Source organism: Gouania willdenowi, chromosome 6, assembly GCF_900634775.1.
Source record: "Gouania willdenowi chromosome 6, fGouWil2.1, whole genome shotgun sequence".
Lineage (NCBI taxonomy): Eukaryota > Metazoa > Chordata > Actinopteri > Blenniiformes > Gobiesocidae > Gouania > Gouania willdenowi.
Genome location: NC_041049.1, coordinates 63,778,034 through 63,799,813, shown reverse-complemented (window position 1 = coordinate 63,799,813; position 21,780 = coordinate 63,778,034). Strand labels below are relative to the sequence as shown.

At 38.3% G+C, this 21,780-nt stretch overlaps 1 protein-coding gene and 1 pseudogene across 1 annotated transcript in view; both read left to right on the top strand.

Moving 5' to 3' along the window:
• Positions 1-19,304, top strand: part of asz1 (ankyrin repeat, SAM and basic leucine zipper domain containing 1) — a 38,362-nt gene extending 19,058 nt beyond the window's left edge. Inside the window, exons 5-13 of the mRNA XM_028450476.1 lie at positions 5,402-5,513; positions 6,098-6,232; positions 8,302-8,417; positions 8,854-8,926; positions 9,118-9,174; positions 9,993-10,105; positions 12,540-12,645; positions 14,239-14,352; positions 18,961-19,304. Coding sequence (XP_028306277.1) covers positions 5,402-5,513; positions 6,098-6,232; positions 8,302-8,417; positions 8,854-8,926; positions 9,118-9,174; positions 9,993-10,105; positions 12,540-12,645; positions 14,239-14,352; positions 18,961-19,116 — 982 coding nt within the window. The 3' untranslated portion in view covers positions 19,117-19,304. The remainder of the gene's footprint in view (positions 1-5,401; positions 5,514-6,097; positions 6,233-8,301; positions 8,418-8,853; positions 8,927-9,117; positions 9,175-9,992; positions 10,106-12,539; positions 12,646-14,238; positions 14,353-18,960) is intronic.
• Positions 2,268-3,307, top strand: LOC114465458 (zinc finger C2HC domain-containing protein 1A pseudogene; annotated as a pseudogene).
• Positions 19,305-21,780: the final 2,476 nt, after the last annotated feature.

Here is a 21,780-nt window from a genome sequence, read left to right as displayed (position 1 = left end):
CTACATAAAGACATTTTAAGAGAACGTACCAGAGTGAAAATGCAGAGAACACACTCTAATCCACGGGGGTGTGCGATCGAAAGTAAGGTCCTTTCTTCTAATTACAGCCAACCAAGCAATCCAACGTCTCCTCGTCAGGTCAGACACTTGCTCTCCTAGATGCTGTGTCCATTTCGGTAACCTAAAAAACTGTATCCCGTTGTTCCTCCGTCTTCCATGGCTATCGTGGGAGGTATTGGAGCAGTTCTTAACGCAGCAGTGACTTCCAGGCATGGTCAAACAGTGCGGAATAGCAAGTACCTCCGGTACTACCGCGTTAAAAACACATGTAAACAATCTGTTTTGCCGCGGGACTTATGCCAACATGGCGGCGGGGAGGATCGGGGGGAGGGGCTCTAGGCCGTGATGACAACTCCTCATTCTCAATAGAGGAGATTTACATCCGCTAATGCAGTCCATGGGTGACTCCACCCACCAAGCTCACAGACTATTCATCCTCCTCCCCTCAGGAAAAAGACTCCTCTGCATTATAGCCAAAACGGCAAGACTCCAGTGCAGCTTCTTTCCAGAAACTACTGGTAAAAGACATAAAATCAGTCATGTGATCATCTATAGTAGATTTTATTTTTAATAAGTTTGTTTGTAAATGATGTGTATACTATGTCTCTTTTATTGTCATTGTCTTAAATGTATGAAGACTACGGATGGAAAGTAGCTCATGGATAAATCTGACACATTTACACAAAGTATGTACTGGTGTTCATTAATGTCCAAATAAACAATTGAAGTGAATACATAATGAGCCTAAGTTTTGACGCTGCCACTTATCCTCAATACCTCTATCTGTGTGTTTTCTGCCTGATTTGGTCGACTTCATAATATGTTCTACATAAGTGTTCTCACTTAAAAAATGTAAATAAAAACGTTGAATCAGGAGGGCACAACCTACAACAAGAGCACTCAGAGAACAAAACACCTCCGCCAAGTTTAGACTAGCAAAGTCACCAGCAGGTGGTGCTGTAGAACCATATAAACATCCACATTATGCTCCAACACTTGTTCTGGATATATATCCACAATACCTGTTGGATCATCTCCAAATTCCAACTCGTTCTTCCTTCTAACCCTACAATTTATTGATTTGTAGGCTCCTTATATTTTAATATACTTAAAAGTTTATTGTGTTAAGCATCTGTAAATATTTTGTAACAGTTGGGTGATTTTGTTGGTTAAAGCTGCTAGTAAAAGTGTTCAGTTACTTGTACACAAACCACATTAGAAATACAGTGTTTAAAATGTGAACCAGGCCTTACAGTAATAAAATGCTGGATAAATATATGTTGCAGGTAATGATCAGCAGTGACAAAATATGAAACCAGGTACATTATTCTTTTAAGCAGATGTTAAATCTGTATGTTTGTTAGTTATACTGACACCATTGTTAATGGGAACTGCATGGATGTAAATATGCACAGATTGTTGATTTAAATTTTTTTATTTAGGGTAAAGGGAGGATAATTGACTCCAAAACTGGGAATAAGTGAAGTTATGCATTAGTGTGTTTGTTTGGAATGCTAGAAATTACTAAATGCTAGAAATTAAAATGTTAGAAATGTATAAATTGAAAACTGGTTATTAAATACTTTATGCGGCCTGCGGAACGATAAAACTGATGGGTCATCTTGTCTTCTTTCCTGAAACAAGACATCATACCTATTGCCGGTCCCACAGACATGGGACCTGGAGCAATTGCAATAACAAAACATGCATCGCTGTCTTAAAAAGATTGCACTTGTACTGTTGACCTTTGACCGCATGTGCAGACAAATTTGAAAAAAAGCTGCATGGTCGGAAACCTACACCAGCCCCACGGCGAACCATTTAACCCCCAAAGCACAACAGGGCATCAACTACGCCTCCAAGTGGTTCAGGGGGGAGATCACCAGAGCAGCCCGTACGGCCCCACAACAAAACCAACAGCAGGGAGGCGACACCCGCCCCAACAAAATGAGACCGCCACCAACCACTTAAGCAGGGCCACCCCACTAACCGCAAACTGACAAGCAAGTGCACCCAAGCACCCCCAACCGGGCACTGCCACACCACAACAACTCCCACCACCACCACAGAGGCCACGCCCCTACACAAGACGTTCCCTAGCTACATAGGAGAGTTCCATTTCGGCGGAGCCTCCTGGGTGACATCATCACAAGCTTCTATGACTCCTTTGATTTTTTTGGCTCATATCATCCTCAGAAACAGTTTATTCTGTTTAGAACTCAGTGGAGAGAGACAGAGAGGATACATTTAAAAGCATCACACAAGGAACACACAATGATGGAAAAATTTGAAGATGGCGCTGCCCCACCCTCTGTGGATCTGGTTCAATGTGAATTCTGTAAAAGACGATTCCTCCCCAAAGTTTGGGAGAAGCATACCAAAAACTGCCAAAAGTCAGCGGCTAAAAAGAGAACGGTTTTTGACTCCCGCAAGCAGAGATCAAGGGGATTTGAAGTCTCTGACCTGAAACCAAACCAACCAAAAGCCGAACCTCCCAAAGAACCGTCCAATTGGCACGAGAACCACGAAGATTTGATTTCTACTATTCAAACAGCAAAGACTGTCACTCCAGCCATGAAGGATGGAAAACCGCTGCCTCCACCCCCACCTCCCACTTATGACCCAGATTATATCAAATGTCCTTACTGTCAGCAGAGGTTCAATGAAAGTGCAGCAGACGGACACATTGAGATCTGCAAGGAGAAAAGTGCACGGACGCCCAACAAAGACAAGCCTGGAGAAGCCAAGAAGCTTGCAGGTTCCACGACGTACAAGCACCCTGCTTCTGTGAATAAAACCAACACCCCTATAGTAATGATGAAGGAAGAATTTGAAGATGACGAGGCCCCCTTCTCTGTGGATCTGGTTCATTGTATCATCTGTAAAAGACGATTCTTCCTCGAAGACCGGGAAAACCACATCAAAATCTGCCAGAAGTTAGTGGCTAAAAGGAGAAAGGTTTTCGGCTCCCGCAGGCAGAGAACAGGAGGAATTGAAATCTTCCTCCTGAAACCAACCCAATCAAAGGCCGAAGCTCCTAAAAAGCCATTCATATGGCGCAAGAAATACGAAGAATTCAAGGCCTCACGAGCGGCAAACAAAGCCCCGAGTAATGAGTCCTGATTACAGATCAGCGAGGAAGACTAACCCTGAAACGATTTTAATCGAGACGAAAGCGGAGGCCTACATACGTTCTGCTGCATATGTGGGATGAGAATGTGCATGTGACACAACTCAGGAGAACAACGTAGACACACTCCAGTTGGAAGAGATCCATCTTTTTTGTGGTGTTTTTAAATGACTTGTACTCCAGATCATTCAAAGATTAAAAACATGGAGAAAAATGCCACAAAGACTCTTTTATTAATCACTAGCACTAACATTTTGTACCACTTTTGACTTTTCCCTTCATTAAGGCTGAAATGTGTGACTAAATTTTGTCATGTCACTAACCACATTGTGTATCTGCACCGAAACTGCTCCGCAGCGTAACTTCAGTTCAATCTGCAGTCCATCAATCCCCACCGCCTCCGGTTCTGCTGTGCATCTGTTGCAGCAAGGACTCAGGAGATCTCCCTAATTCAAGTGTAATCGCATGATACATATATGTGATGCATTCATAGATAAATGCAATATTTATATGTGAAATACGATTTTAAAAGTGCTCGGATCGGGCCAACCAGGGTATCAACGAAAAGTTCTGGTCCCTTCGAGTCTGAATATGTGCTTGATCTTTGGGTAGAGTTCGAATTGCGCCCGCTTAAGCCAAAAGGCCCTATTTTTAGGCTGAAAAAAGTGTTAATTTTTGAAAAAATGTATCAGCGGACAGGTTTTATTCCCCTGAGTCTGAATATGCCTTCGCTGTTGGATAGAGTTCGAAATGGGCCCGCTGGAGGTCCTGGAAGGTTGATGTTTTCCTCCTTGAACATGCATTTGTCCTGGATAGAGTTGTGCATCCTTGATGGGTGGCCCCCAGCCCTGCTGCCTTGCCGCCGCTGCCTTTTGCATCCGCATCCCAGCCTGATCATATCCCACCCACAGGTGTTGATGGTCGACCACCCATTCACTGACTCCTCCGTCAAACCACTCTTTGTCTCATCCCGGAGTAAGATCTAGGCGTGTGTGTGGCGCCCGCCCAAACAGGAGAAAGTAAGGGGAATATCCACTACTTTGATGCTCTGTGGTGTTACATGCGTAGACCACCTTTTTTCCTCTGGCGGGAGAGACCGCAGCAAATCATGGAGTGTGCGATTGAATCTTTCGCAATGACCGTTCCCCTGTGGGTGGTAGGGAGTTGTCCTGCTCTTCCTCAGTCCGTACAACTTGCAGAGTGACTGCACCACCTCCGCTTCAAAACACCTGCCTTGATCAGAGTGCAGCTGGGCCGGCACCCCGTAGGTTTGAATCCACCCCTTCACCAGGCACTTCGCCACTGTGAAGGCCCGCTGGTCTCGGGTTGGCATGGCCACTGTGAACTTGGAAAACACGTCTGTCAAGATTAAAACATTGGCCGTGTCCGAAAGGGCGCACTACGCACTATTGTCACTCATATTTAGTGCGTAGTGGTACCACTGCGACAGTGTGCACAGGGTTTTTTAACTGGTCTCACCCTGGGACCCACATTTTGCCATGGGTATTAAATCGCGCCCCACTTTTTTGTTTTTAAAATTCAACTAACCAAATTTGGTTTTTCAAAAATAACATACATGATCTTTATATATTTTTCTGTGCAACATGCATTTCACAGCATGCCTGTCAAATCAAAAGTTTCTTTCAAAATAAAAGACAAGGCCAACATGAGACATTATTTTTGACAAGCTGTCCACCCAGTACAGGCTCGCGACCCACCAGTTGAGAATCACTGGTCTATCAGCTGATTTTATTTAAATAAATTCAGAACTTTTTGGAAATGTCCTGCTAACAAACATCTACATTAACAAACAGATTGTCAGATTGTTTTTAAAATGATAAAAATAGAGAAAAAGGCAGAATTACTATGTCGTCTTTGGATCTATTTCCTATACCATGGGTGGTCCAGTCCTGGAGAGTTCCTATATGTTTTAGATGTTTCCCTGAATATATTGATGTCATCATGAAAGTCTGATAACAAGCTGCCCTTTACAATCAGCTGTGGTTAACCAGGGGAGAGTCTAACATGCAGGACAGGGGCTTTCTGGGACCTAAATTGTGCACCACTGTCCTCTACTTTGACGTCTTTTATAAATAATGTCTTTTGTTCTAGTTTGCATTTCACTGAGCTATATTTCTGCATATTTTTCCTGAAGTGAGTATGTTTTCTGACATCATCCTCATGCGTTTCCTGCCTGCTGAACCTTCACAGGTCACAGATTACCTGTCTGATGTTGGCAGCGAGGGATGGCTACACTAAAGTCATCAGCCTGCTCATGTCCCACGGAGCTAAAATAAACATGCAGGACAACCACGGATATACGGTCTGTCACCTTATTGTAGATCACCTGTAGCAGTCAGGGTTGGGGTCAAATATAATTGCGATTGTATAATTAATTAAATTGTTGGTGTAATTGTAATTTTAAAAATCTGTTACTGTCATAATCATAATTAAATTGAAATTGAGTTTAATTAATTTACTTTAATTGTAATTGCCATGAAAATTCAAAAAAAGATGTGAATTATGATTTAACGCAAAACTGAGGAACCATGTTACAGTTCTATGAACAGTTCTACACATATATAGTTTACGATAAAATATGTTTAATATCAAGCTTTCCCACATTTTACCATTAAAAAAATTTAATCGAGAGGCTTTTACTAGGGTATTTCTTTCAGGCTCAATAAGTGTGATTATTTGTAATTGAACTTTAGTAATTGAGAACGTAATTGTAATTGACTTTTGGGTCATTAAAAAAAATTGTAATTCAATTGTATTTGGAAAACATGCTGGTCACATTGTAATTGAACATAATTGAAAACGTAATTGTAATTGAAAAATGTAATTGACCCCAACCCTGGTGGCAATTGTTTAATATCATCTCTTAATATGTGCTTGTATTTTTAGGCTCTGTGTATCGCGGTGCAGTATGAAAGAGAGGAAGCGGTGCTTAAGCTCCTCGAGCTGGGAGCAGATAAATCAATACAGACACACAAAGGGATGTGTCCTGTTGACCTGGCCGAGAACTTCAAACATACTCAGGTCAGCCAGGGTATTAGTGGTAACACTATTATTATGTTTGCTTTAAAGCTGCTATCTGGAGTTTCTGAGAGAACGTCCCACCCTCAAAAGCTCTACTTCCTCCCCTGCCTCTGCCAATCTACCAGAAGCTACGCCTCTACGTTTGTGCACGCGCATTGCAAATCATAACAAGGTCGCATAACTACAACAACTACACATTTATTGTTAGAGTGCCAAAACTTTTGATTAAAACTTGTTTATTACCTGTCCATGAGAAATGTTGCCAAATCCAAGACCGTTCGTATTCCTTTTAAAAGTAGCAAGTCCATCCCCCTTTGAAAAGCAGCTCCGAGATAAATCCTGTTGCGGTCACGAAGACGTTTATCCACAAGCTTTGTACTCGGACTTTTCTTTTTTAGTAGAAGCTTTATACGATTGCAATCATGGAATGGGTAACAGGAGTTTTGGAGCGCTGTAGTGATGGTGCACGCGCATTCACTTTGATTGACAGTGGCCTGCTCCAGGAAGTCGAAGAATATTGGCTGGGCGAAGTAGGTGCTGTCTTGTATTTGTACACCTTAATGTGTATGAATGATTACCGGCAGTAGACCGTAGTAAAAGACCAGTTAGTATTTCAAAAGAATCATACATAAACATAGATTTCTTAGAAACTCCAGATATCAGTTTTAAGATAAGCAAATATGACTTCAGCTCTGGAAGCATTTATGCTATTCATACTATTTATGCCAATACTATCGAAACAAAGTGTTTCTGCCAACATTAAAACTATTTTACAGAGCACTTAGTTACCGCTTTAATACAATTCACAATTTGCATGTCACAATACAATATAGCCCAATGCTAAACAATACAATATACATTGCGATATCAATAATGACAAATTTCACCTTTAATACAAAATGGTATAAAATACGATTTATTTAACTTTTTTTAAACTACAAGTAGATGTTACTAACTGTAATTCAAGTACAAATATCAAAAACAAGTGTTATGTTTATCAAACTGATTAAAGATTAGCTTTTGCTTCCACAACAGATTCTGATTCTGTTAAATTCTATAAAAGTGCCCAGTGTGTTTTATAAAGATAAAGTGCAATCAACGTCCAAGCTAAAATGCATTGAAGAATGAGGTAGTTTAACAAGGTCTAATGTGGTTCACTGACACTAAGTGACCTGTCGTTTATGTGCTATGTACATGTTAGCACAATTCAATGTTTTTTTAAAAAACATGATTTTTTGGATCGATACAATAATAGCGCGGTGAAATATTGCAATATGTTGCTCTATGGATTTTTTCTTACACAATTACACCTATTCTGTTGTGTTCTGTTTTTCCACGCCCCAACATGCATGTGTTTCTGAAATATCTCACTCATAAACTCCAAAACGTCTCTGAACCTCCTTCTGACACAATAAACCAGCGCCAAATTTGTCTTGTCAGAGTGAACAGTCAGGCTCAAAAAATTTACCATTGATAATAGAGGAAAACCCATTATTTGTTTGTTTCTGTATTGTACTGAATACTTTGCATTTAGTTGTTTGGAAACTGAAATTTAAAAGAAAAGTTAATGAACTGTTGATTGGAGGTTGCTCCGATTGTTTGGGTAGAATAGAATGTTTTTAACTGATAGACATAAAGACAAATACAGCCAAGACACAAGTTCAACATCCAACCTGGCAACGCAGCGACTACAGCAGTTGGGTTTTCTCTCTGAGTTATCACTCACATTAATTTAGGTCTGTACTCCTTTGTAGTGTTAACGTAAAGAGTGGGGCTGCTTTTAAAGATGTAAAAAGCTGCAGATCTGTTTTTTTTGTTGTTATATTTAAGTGTCTTGTTTTCTGTTGTATTCTTCAGTTTGTTCATTTTCTGTCCCAGAAAAGTCAATATCACTCTTATTTACTTTACTTGAAAGTTATTTTAACAGTTAATGCCTCTTTTTAGTCCTGTCTTTCAATATATGTTGTTGTATTGTTTTAATCCTGTAGCACTTTGAGGTTTGGCATCAAATGTAAAGTGCATTACAAATACGATGTATTATTATTGTTTTTTTGTTTTTCTCTTTATAGATTGCTAAGATTCTGGTTTCCTTTGATTCTTCGTCTGCTAAAGGCAACACCTTCATGAAGAATGCTCTCTTTAAGTTCTTCACAACCAATTCTGAGTGTCCTCCTTCTATTGAAGGGTAATAAAAACACAAGATGTCTCTCTATGATTGTTTAGGACACAAACTTTGTCCTAAAATATTCTCAATCGCAAATGTTCACACGATCAACTTCAGTTTTACCAGCAGTTAAACAGCACTTTTATTTGTTTATTTTGTTTTCTACATTATTGAATGTTTGTGCAGCAGACAGAGAAGTCCACCTGCCTGCCATTTAACTTTTTCAAATATAATTTGATGCTTCTGTGCATTCACCTCTCCACGTTGAACGAGCAAAATGTTGATTTAAAAAGGGCGGTCTCCACCACATTTACACGCACACTAATTTGCACTGCAGTCTTAGTTAATTCCTCACAGCAGGTCAGGAAAGAGCGCCACCAAATGTTTATTACCTTTTATTTCAGATCTTAGTGAATCCACCCCTAATAAGAGTCACCGTGCATTCCATTCTTAACAGTGTCAGCAAGATGTCCGACCTGGAGCTTTTACTACACGGCCTCAATCTGGGCTACCTCAGTGACATCCTGACAGTGAGTAGTCTTCTGCACACTAAAAATAAATCTACTGTGTTCATATAAAACTGTGTTTCAAACATACATTATGTGTAATAGAATACAGTTAATGTAATATTGTGAGATACAGGATCACGGATGTGGTCACTGACTGAATCTTATGGCAATTCAATCACATTGCATAGACTCTTCTGCTCTGATATGCACAGGACAATAATATTCTGTGGAATGACCTGCTGACCATGGACAAGAAGGACCTGGAGGAGGTAGGAGATATGTGTTTCTCACAGATCAGTCCATGATTAAACTACCAGGATTGCCTGTTGTCAGAGGGTGAATCTAAGGCAGAGATGCCCAACATCTGTGTCTGCTCACATTCATCCCACATATAATCGACCATTAGTAAAGGCACAGATAAGGGCTGAGGTAAAAAAAAAAAACAAATGCATATATCTAATAAGTAGTGATGCACCGAAATTCCAGCCACTGAAAACACTTTGCTCATTGAAAAAAAAGCTGATCGAAACGGGATGTTGCAATGACGTGTGCGCTGAATTTATTTATTCTTGGAAGCATTAACATTGATTTATATAATTGCAATGTTTTAATATTAGTGGTTAGTATGCATTCAAAGCCATCAATGCTATAAGACTAATGATTTCTTTTTCTTCTGGTTTTCGGCCTTGGCTTTTTTAATTTTCGGATTTCGGCCAAGAATTTTCATTTGTGTGCATTTCTACTAATAAGGCTATATATTGTCATTGATCTGTTTTTTTAAATACTGCTCAACTGTTTGTCTGGATTACAGTTTATTGAGTCTGTGCTTTTAGCATAGCTTTGTATCCTACATTTGAATTCCCTGCAGAATCGATCATTAAGATACAGATTTTATTTATCTAATTGTAATACTTGGCTCATGTCAATAGTTTTTTTTCTTATATAAATATACGTCACATCCATTAATTTTCATTTCAAACAATCATTAATGATTATTTGTCATGACTTGAATGTCTCAAATGGACAAACTCTCAGATATAAAATGCTGCACATGTCCAGCATGAAAATTGCTTTTGCCATTTGTCAGATTGGTATCACGGACCCATCGGACCAGCAGAAGATGCTCAAAGCTCTGCAGCAGATACACTTAGACAAAGTGGACCTGGACATAGTGGACCTAAAGGGAGTCGGAGCAATTGGGTAGGTTACCACAACATGAAGGAATGCTCGCTTCGGTTTATGCTTTTTTGACCGTTTATTATGTTGTTTTGTAAGGCTTGACGTTCTTTATTTTTTTGTTTATATCAGAAAAACTGGCCAGCTGTTGGCAACATGCGGCTCTCTGTCTTTTTTTTCCGGAGGTTTCTAAAGCAAATACACAAAATGATTCAAAAAGACACAACACAACTCCAAAATCATAAAAAACAACAATGAAAATAAACAAAATGTCAACAAGAATGGACAAAACAGACAAACCCTTTGTTCTTTTCTGTATTAATGCTCAGATTGGTCATTATTCTAAATACTGACATTAATGTTGATGATGTGAGTCTCAGATCAGGTACAATCACTTCTTTGGCTCCGACTGTGATAAAAGTTGCCCATGTTTTTTCTTTATAATTCTAACTCATGCTGTGGGATAAGTTTGAAGCAAACGTTATTCTAACAACCTGAAAGCTTGAAAAAGATTCAATTCTTGTTGGCCACACAACATCCTTCTCTTAGTGATGCTTCACCTTTTTCACTGGAAGTCGTTCAAACTTATTTGCATCTCCGTCGCCTTCCAGCTCAACGTTGAGTGTCATCCTTATTGTTTCAGTGTTTATGATTTGCGAGGTGAAAGGCATTAGTGCTGCACAATGCTGAGCTGAACTCTTGCAGGAATTGAGCAAGAGTTTGGTTGCAAACGTGTCCAGACCTCTGCAGGCAGACCAGAGTCGGCTTATTTGATCCGTGCCTGAGTTTGGTTTGGAATCGAATCTTGGTTTGGTTAAAGCAAGTTAAAGAGGTAGGACCCTATAAATTCCATGTTAACAGAATCGCGGAATCGACCAATGAAAACGGAATCCACTGTTGAATGCGGAAATGTACAGAATATGGATGAAACGCAGTCATTGTGAGACATCGAATGCTTTTTTATGGGGAAAAGTTTCCAGGGACCCACCCCACTCTAGTCCTGGCCTCTTCAAACACAGTCTAAACTATGCAACTCATCATTCACTCCAAAATACGGAACCCATCAATGCCCGCTTAACTTTACTGTCCGCCCATTTCTTGACAAGTGCAAGTTTTAAACATTATAGGTTAATGAAAGCTTCTAATACTGTAAAATATTCTGGCCCCTAGTTTCGGACTAACTGATGCATCCTTGTGTTCATTTGTTTTTGTCTAAGCATTACGGTCTGGAATGATGTCATCAGGTTAATTTAAACTTAATCAATAAACCTGGAAATGGAATTAATAGGGCCCTAAAGAGGTTTTTGATCAACAGCCTCTGCTCGACAACCCAAATATCTGCCTTTGAGCAAGGCTTGTGTTCCAGGTAACATCCATTAATCCATCCATACGAGGATTGAGTGTTTTTAGCTTTAAAAAAAAAACCCAGTGGCACTGATGCATCTTCCTTCAACATTTAGACGTCCGCTCAGCATTCAGTAATCTTCCCAGCCGGGCCCATCATCACTCCCCGAGCCCCTAGATAAACTAACAGCAGGAAGAAGGGAGGTGAGAGTGCAGCACAGGTTGACTGACAGTGTTTACACGCCGCTCTGACAGAGTGTGAGGAGGCTGGGACGGCTGGCTGCCCAGTGCCTTCTGTGAGGGAAAAGCACCATTAAGATAAGGGCTATCAATATCCCACAGGACCAGGGGCTGGGAACAAACCCAAGCAGAGGTTTAGGAATATAAATAAGAAATCATTTAGGGTGGATGTTTTCAGGGTGGGGTGACAGCATGGGTCAGAGTGAGGGGGGTGTTGGGAGAAGGCTTGGCCACCTGCTGTGTTTGCTGTGTTGTGTTGAGGCGGTCTGCAGGAAAATACATGGAGTGTGTTCGCACCGTGCCCGGTCCAAACAATCAATCTGTCTGCTCTGTCATCGTGGAGCATCTTCTGCAGACCGAGCTTCATCATCACAGCCTTTTCTATAGAGACAATTCTTTAGGGTTCACCTCACGCTGAGCTAAACTTACTGACCTTGGGTAAAATGCGTTTTTGGGATTGATTGGTTTTCCATATCAGGCAACTTTTAGTCGGATGCACAGAATTTAGATTTTCATGCAACTGACCCTGGATTTCCACTGGATGTGTATCTGCTCAGAAACTGCTCCACTGCATAACTGCAGCGCAATCCCTACCGCCTCTGGTTTTGCTGTAAATCTGTTGCAGCAAGGACTCAGAAGATCCCGCTAATTCACGTTTAATCACGCGATATATATATATATATATGTGATTCTACAAAAAAAATCCTACAATATCCGGTTTGATAAACATTAAACGATGCTCATTTTGCACGTGATTGTTATTTGCCTTCATGTTCAATTCCTGAAATATGTGCACCATGTTTGTGATGTCAAAGGTGCAGCTTTTGTGTCAGCAGCGATTTACACGTTTAAATCATTAATGTACGTATTTCAGAAGTGAGGAGCTGCAGAGCTTCTTGATCAGTGTGAGTCAGCAGTGTTGCTACCTCACTGAGACCCTTCAGGATGTCATCAAGGGATTCCCACACCACTCCTCTCAGGTACACAAACACTTGTGCCACAGCTGACTTATAATCCTTTAATGATATCAAACTTGTTGAGACACGATATTGTTAAAAAAAAATTTTTTTATTGTGCATTGTGTTAAAATGTAAAAGTTAACTACAGTATGGGATGTGGTGGCGTAACAGTTAAGGAAGCAATCTTGTAATTGTCAGAAGTGTATAAAAGACCTAAAACAAGTAACTCAATAAAAGTACAAATACTATGACTCAAAATGACTTTGGTAAAAGTGAAAGTCCCCCATTAGAAAATCACTTGACTGAAGGTCCTAAAGCGGCTCACATTGAATGTGCTTAAGAATCAAAACTATCTTGTGGGGAAAAAAAACACTCAAGTATTTTTCAAAATATGCATAAAAAGAAGCAAATCAGTAATAAATGTTTTTCCCTTGTTCTCTTTATTTCACTTTTAGGTGAATGAAAAATATGTGGTATGACAAACAAACAAAAAAAAACACATCTGAACAAACTTAAACTAAAATGTGAGTGGCTGTAAAGAACAAATCCTTAGCTTTCAGAAACTGGTAGAATTTTTCCAATAGAGTAAATATTAGCAGAGTTAGTCTTTTGAATTAATGTATTACTTAGATGCGTTCAGGATCCCTGGGAAACCCAGACATTTTGATGACTTTGTAAAATCCGGCCAGAAGGAAGTTGTTCTCTTCGTGCTCTCGGACACGCCCATTCCGGATTAATTATATTAAAATTTCAATTCATAACAAGTAACGGGGTGGCAAAAATAAAAGTAATTGCGTAAAATTATGTTTTTTAACTTTTAAATGTAGTAGAGTGAAAGGAAAAGTGCTGATTAAAAAAACAAAATTAAGTTAAGTATAAATGATCAAAAAAAAAAAAAAAAACTAAAGTATTGTAACGCAGCACGTTTACTTTTACTATTCACCTCTGGTAATCAAAGCGTCACCGATTCAAATCCAACCTGTGCCTTCATTGGGATGTTGAGCAAGTTCCCTAATCCTAACGTCTTGTGTTATACGTCACTTTTAATTAAAGTGGTAAAAGTAAACAATGAAACATTAATTTTAACCTTTAATAGGACATGTTCTTCTCCTGATTAGGTAAACGAATCATTATTTTAAGCTACAATTCACTGACAGTAGCTTGGATTTGTTGTCTGTGCTGATGAAACTATCCAAGCAGAACTTAAATTTAGCATTTCTAGCACTAACAAAGTGCTAAACTAACTCTGTAAAAGGTCTGAATGGGACAACTTTCTGTTTTCTCTGTTTTTTTCTCATTTATTTCTTCCATGCACTAATTTGTAGAGTGTCTCTAATGTATTTCACACACAAACAGCTGATAATTCTCCATAAAAATTGTCTTATCAGCTAAACGTCCTCCTTCAAACACATAAAACCACACCTGGCAATGCATCTTCTACAGTGGTTGCCTTTTTAATGGTTTATGTTCTTTTTACAGTCTCGTCTTATTTTAGGCCACATGAAGCTTCCCTAGAAGCAGCTCCCACCTTCTTTCTTTTATTTATGTATTATATCCTATTAATTGTTCATTACAGTTTGTTCCTAACGCGTGTTTCTCTGATCCGTGGAGCAGCTGGTTTTCTCTCTGGACTCAAAGAAAGATGCCCAGGCCACGTGCAACCAGCTCGTGATCCAGACTAAAGACCTGCACAAGCAAGTCGCCTGTTTCCGTCGTCTGCTGTGTCAGGTTTGTTCTCTCCTGCAAACATCTACACAAATGTAAGCATGAAGCCTTAAGGCAGAAATGGGCAACTGCCGGCCCAGGGGCCACATGCGGCCCTCTGTCTAATTTTGTGCAGCCCCTAAAGTAAACGTGCAAAATGACTTAAATAAAAATACAGAAAAAAACTGAAAAAGTATAGAAAATATCAAAAATACACAAAAATGATTCCATAGAAAACTATAGAGAACAACAATAAAATACAAAAAATTACTCCAATAACACAAATGACAACAAAAACACAAACAAATAACAAAGAAATACAAAATGAAAACAAAAATACACAAAATGACTCAAAAAAACATCTAAACTGATTACAAAAATAACAATAAAATATACAAAATGACCATAAAAACCCTTAGTTTTTTTTTCTTGTATTAATTTTCAGATTGGGCGTTATTCTAAATACTGACCAGAATGTTCATAACTTGGCCCCTCGAATCTGACGGTCACATTTTTGTTACCTCGCTGTGATAAAACTTGCCAATATCTGCCTTTAAGGAGAAGGAAATTTAAATTTAGAAAGACCAAATTAGATACAGATTTCAGGATAAATTCCTGAGCACCGGTGTTATAGAAAGTAGTGAAACAGCCATACCTGAGTGAAGGCATCCACACAATTCCACATACTTCATTAGCCCGGTCAGTCAACCACGATCCAACATTACATGTGAAACTAATAGCTCGTATGGAGTTCTTCACAGTCTGAAAGGAAAACGGCACATTTATGTGGAAAGCAAAGATTCATCTTCAAGTTTCCTTATTTATCAAGATACACAACATGAGGGCATTTAAGGTATAAGAAACGGCTGCTGAAGGGACTCTCAACAACAAACTGAAAAATGTGAAAGAGACTAATTCTTTATTAAGCAAAGGTATATAAAATGCAACACAATACACAAAACAACGAAATGAAATGCATCCAAAACAAGAAAAACTCCAACAAAATTACAAATAAAACCTCTAAAAGGAAACAAATTGAAAACAACGAAATACACAAGAAATCCCAAAACACCGAAAAGTTTCACAACAAAAAATAAGTAAGTTAAGTTAATGATGAAAACAATGAAAACAAAAAAACACAATATACACAAAATGACTATAAAACCCAGAAAACGACAAGGAAGTTACAAATAAAACATCAAAAGGATAAAAAAAGACTACCTAAGCATGATTTTAATGCACGAAAACAATTACAAAAATACACCCCCAAACATGCCAGAATGTTAAAAGAAAACACAAAATATCAACTGAACTAGAAAAATACTCCAAAGGACACAAATCAAAAATTTTGAAAACATTTTTCAAGTTCCCTCATACGTCTAATCTAAAACTAAATAATGTTGTACATCTTTCAGAGGTGGCAAAAATACTAGTCTTCAGTACTCAAGTAAAAGTATAGATACTTGAATAAAAAATATTGAAGTGGCTCTCTTACTTGAGTAAAAGTAAAAATGTACATGCTACTAAATGTACTTAAGGTAAAACTTAAAACAAATGTTTTTTTTAAAACCAGCAAATTCCATATGTTATTTTTTTTAATAACTTGTAGAATACTGGTACTTGGAAACAAGTTAAATCTGTTACTTTTGAACACCTGAAGAATTTAGCTCACATAATAAATACAATTTGTCAAGAAAAAAAAAAAGTGCAAAAACTCAAATAAACTCCGAGCAGCTTTGAGTTTAACATTTTTAAGAACTTGTAACTGATACGTTGAAATACAATAAATCTGTTACCCTTTATGAACACCTGGAGAATTTAGCACTCATAGATACAATTTGTAAATCAAATTAAAATAAAAAATGGAAATGCTCAATTAAACCCAGAGCAGCTTTGAGTTTAACATTTTTAAAACTTGAAAATGTTAACTATAAATCTAAGAGACCTGCCTAATAGAAAAAAGCTGAAATTACAAAAATGTAGCACCAACCTCTGGTTTTAGAAATGTCCTTCATTGCATTTCTGATCTTTTACCGTTAAAACTAAATATAACGTATCAAGATCTTCTAATGCTTAAGTTGTATTTGAAAATGCACATTTTAAAGAAAGCCACTAAGGTACAGTAATAAATGTTTTTTTACCTTAAGGTAATCGTCTGCTGAGCAGTTAAATTCATACCGGTCATATTTAAATACTGTCACTAATCGTGTATAACTGACTGCTCAGGATTTAAACCTACATCAACAAAACAGTGTTTGCTCGTCAGAATTCTGGCGCTCTCCAACAGGTATGTGGAGGAGGGCCTGCGTGCACGTGTGTGTGGGTATGTGGAGGAGGGCATGCGTGCACCTGACTCTGTGTGCGTGCGTGCGCGTGCTGCTTTGCGTTTGTATTCTAAGAAAAGAGAGTCTTTCCTGACAAGGCAGAGTCCTCACAGCCCATAAGTCAGCAGCAGTGTGACACAGAGCTGTCAGCACACAGACAGTGAGGGGGGGAGGGGGGACGCAGGGTGAGGGAGTTTAGGAGGGGAAAGGGATGACAGGTGGAGGAGGGAGTGTTTGAATTAAAGGAGATATACAGTGGATGCCCATGTTTCCAGAACCAGTGGTGTACAGTAAGTGTAACGATACCTAATAACTGTACTCAATCAGTTTTTAACTTTTATTTGTACTTTTCAACTTTATTAATAGTCGATGGATGGATGGATAGAGAGGGGACTGTTTTACTGTCGGCAAGCATGTTTGAACACATGATTTTGTGGGGCATTGCAAACCTGTAGTAATATTAGTGTGGATATTAATGATTTTCTACAATATTCACTCCTTATGACAGTAAAATGGGTCATTTTAAGTCAATTTACTGCAGCAATAATCCTCTAAATCAGTGGTTCCCAAACTTTCCACAATCCCGTACCCCTTCAGACCTTTAATATCTGGAAGCACTCAAGAAAACATCTTATTTATCACTTGTTTGCTTTATTTATTTAATTATTTAGCCTACTGGCATTTTATTGCAAAACAAATCTATGTTTTTGGGAAAAATAAATCTACTAAACATTTGTTGATTGAACATATAGCAGTAATACAACATATTGATCACCCTGAAACTGTGAAATACAACTTATTATAGCTATAATGAGAAGGGTGAGGTTGGATGCACATAACTACAATGTTTGGCTGAATTTCATAATTATGCTTTTTTGATGAGATTATTTCTGAGGCTGCATAAGGAGGCTCTGCATCTGACTCCTCGCTGCTGTCCATGGCCACGCTAGTAGCCATGCTAATGTAGCGCTGCTAGCATCTTGGTCTGCCATGCTGTGATGCTTAAGCTATGGGCTAACCATTGGTAGCTGTCGATGTTTTATTTTTATTCAACCACTTATTCATTGTCGTCAGTTAGCCGCGCACAATGGAATGATTGACAGTCACAGGTGTAAATCGGTCAATGAAATTCACTTAAGTTTATGTGAGAGCCGTGCGACTGGCCATGTATTAAATTTGCTCACCACTAGAGGGCAGTCTTACACAGGCCAATGTGTCATTTGTAGCAATACATGGAGGCTCCTGAGTCCTGACTGCTGGTCCATTTGTATTCTAGTTCTCAATGTTATTTTAAATTTCTATTCACGTTACCCCCATGACAATTTTCGTACCCCGCTTTGGAAACCTAGGCTCTAAATTATTCAAAAATGCGGTTACAATAGGTCACATCAGTTGTGAGAGAATTAGAATAAGACGTTAAAAAAAATCAAGAATAGTTTGTAATCGATTTGTTTCTGTCATTTTTCAAAATGAAAAATGACACCACATTTGAAGTGAAAGTAAATGTCTTTACTTTCACTTCAAATGTACAATCATACTGTACTAGAGACAGTATTAATGACAATTATTTTCTATACCCTATTATAGAGGCCCTCTGCTCTGGAATAATTTACCTCCACCAATAAGATCCATATCCTCCTATTCACTCTTTAAAAAGCAGTTAAAAAAACATCCACTTGTGAGTCCTCCTATATTACATCTGATTACTTCATGCCAACTTTACATCTTTACTCTATGCTTTTCCACTACGGTTACAACCCACATGATAATGACACATCATCATAGAATTCATAAAAAGAAACATTCTCATCTGTGAGAATGCCTTACAGTATTACCTCAGCCCCGCCCAGTCTCACGGTTTCTCACCGTCAACTCTCCATGGGGCACACGCAGCGATTGTTCCTGAAAGTCATCCTTCAGTTCTTCACAGTTTCCATGGTGATGAAGGTGTGTGTTTAGATACTCCCACCATCCACTCCTGTTATCACCATATAAGTGTGTTTATGATCATTAGCGGGGATGACCCTGCTGTAAAGGTTATTATCTAAATGTACATTAAGCTGATTATCAGAGTGTAATGAGAAGTGCTTGTCATTGACACTGTAACTCACTGGTACAGTATGGCTTAATCTGATCCATGAGCGACCACAGGTAAGGCAGAAATCATGTTTGTATTTGTTTACTTTGTTACTGTGGGACTTTTCAAATGCAATACAAAAAAAAATGATGCAATCCCACATTCTTTATACGAATGTAACAGTTTTCCAGCTGGGTGCAGTTTTCCTATTGTGTGTGTTTCCTCTGTTAGATCACTGATTCCAGCGACTGCTGTCAGGTTCGTGGATCCGGGTGTCAGAGCAGCTGGAGGACACACTTCCTGAGCCGAATCACACTGAGCGCCGTCGGAGCCGCGACCCTCCTGGTCCTCTACAAAACTGCCTGCAGCAGGTTCTCCCTGCGCTAGGCCACGATCTCTATTTCACGCTCATCAGAGATGATTTAGCATTAGTTGAACGTATTCTTGCTTTAAAACTGAGAGAGTTTTTGTTTTACAGTTTGTTCATTATTCATTGACTTGGTCTTTATTTAAGGGACAAATAAAAGTTCACCAAGAGCACAGAAGATGAAGTTTTAAATGACTTCAGTTTTAGTGCCTAACATAAGCTGTTGTCTTTTTTCAGAATCAGATTTTCTTTATTTATCTCAGGGGGAAATAGCTTTTTTTTTCTTTTTTTTAACAGATACTCCAGAATATTGAATGAAAAGAAAAAACACTAAAACATAATTAAATGGGGATTAAAAACAAGTGTACACCCCCAGGAAAAAGTAATAAAATAATACAAATGTACAAATATACACATTTAATACAGATAAATACAAGTATAGTACAGTAATACTTGTTTCATGCTACAGCTCATTTGTTTTTGTTTAAAGTCAGTTTGTACATTTTTCCAAATTGAATAATGGGTTGTGGTTGTATAGATATATTGTTGAAACATGCTTAGTAGATTGAGTCTTTATTTGCTGTGAATGACTAGTTTCGTTTTTTTTTTTTTTTTGCTCTAAATGCCCTAAAAACTTACAATACTGACATTTAATTACTTTAACCATCTAAAATGCCTAATCTTACCCCCTACATTGAATGTTTATTAAAGGTTTTTGTTGATTTACCCCATAATATTATAAATCTACTGATACTCTAACCCAGTGGTTCCCAAACTACGGTACGCGTACCCCTAGGGGTACTCGAACGCCTCTCAGAAGGTACACAGAAACATTTATCAGTTTATTTTAAAACGCACACAGACTGTTTTTTTCTCATCTATCAATAATAATTTATGGCATAATTCTTAATACACCAAAAGATGAAGTTCAAATTCTGAAATGAGCAAAACATCTTAAAATGAATAAAAAGGCATAAATTCAAGGTTAATGTTGGACAAGACACAGGAAAGAGTTTAGACGAGCCTGCAGACACAAATAATGTATAACATGAGCTAATGGGTACTTGTGATAATTAATAAAGGTTATGGGGCAATAAAGTGTCATCAGCATCACACAAAAAAAACAGAACAAGTGCAATAACTCTGGAAAAAATAATTGTGCGCTTCTCATTTTCGAACTCCATCAAGGTATTGATACCCTGAAGCCACACACCGAATTTGGTTATCCTATCTTAAACAGTTTATGAGAAAAGCTGTCCCCTTTAACTTGGACGCACGCCGCTCAAACTTATGTTCCCTTCGCACTTTGTGGCAGGGGATAAAAATACCATGATACAAAAAGTATGTTAGCTTCATGCTAACGTCTATGGGAAAACCCATGTATATGCTTGTGCTAACATTTACTGTGATCAGTAGTGATTTATATAATACACCGTTTATGCTTAACTTTCACAAACACAGTCTTAGGAGTGTTATCAAACAGTACACTTAAACATACAAGCATATGTGACATACATATTAGTGTTCTTATAAATAGAAAATACCACGATACAACAAGTCCGCTAGTTTCATGCTAACGTCTGTCGGAAAACCCATGTATATGCTCATGCTAACATTTACCGTGATCGGTAGTGATTTATATAACAAACAAAATACAAGAACTTAGAGACTGTCGGTGACTTCCGACTACTACGGCAACAGTGGTAGGTCAAAACACACAAACTCACCCAGAGTAAAGAAAAACAAAACGAGAGCAATAACTCCGGATAAAGATTACTGTGCACTTCTTTTTTTCAAACTCCATCAAGGTATTGATACCCTGAAGCCACAGGGTCAATACAGTTTCTGAGAAAAGCTGTCCACTTTTACTCGGACTGACGAACGAAACTCAAACCTATATCCCCCTTCCACTTTGTAGCGGGGGATAATAAGTTACACAATAGCTTTATCAAGGCTAATCAACACCACAGAATCAAGACTCAACTGACCAACTAGTCATTTTAGAACTGGAGAAACCAATCGTCTTCAAGCAAAACTTCAAGTTCAGTTACGTCAACTAAAAAAAAACCAGAATCAACATGACCTTGAGAGCCTTCACTGATGGTATTTGGCTTCACTTTACTGGCATTTCACTGAAGCAGTGGGCAACGACGAAAATGTTAAAATCAAGATAATCACAGTAGGAAAAGGAAATATTCACTTTTAAACTCTGCTGCCTTTAGATAAAAACCTGCGTTTGCTTGGTACAAACAAGAAAACCAAATAATGTCATGTTATGAAGAAAACATACTCAACTGAATTTATGACAACCACCAGTAAGCTACTGTACAAATGCCATTTGATCCCAAATATAGAAATTGTCAAAGTAATGATTAATTATGAACCACACTACACTTTTTTTCAACATTTCTATTTTATGTTGTAAAAAAAAAAAGCACAATAAGTCAAGTCTGCAGTTAAAATCCTTACAAAGACGCTACATTTTAAACAAAGTCAATTTAACATCAAGTGATTGTTGGTATATGTATTTATTATAATGCATATATAAACAGTGTCAGCCGGTCAAAATGGTCACCACTTAAACTATAACACTCTGGGCTCACAAAACGTATTTATCACTAAAATGACGTCTTAATCCTGTTTCCAACCACACACACATTTCAAAGCATTGTCGCTCTACTTTA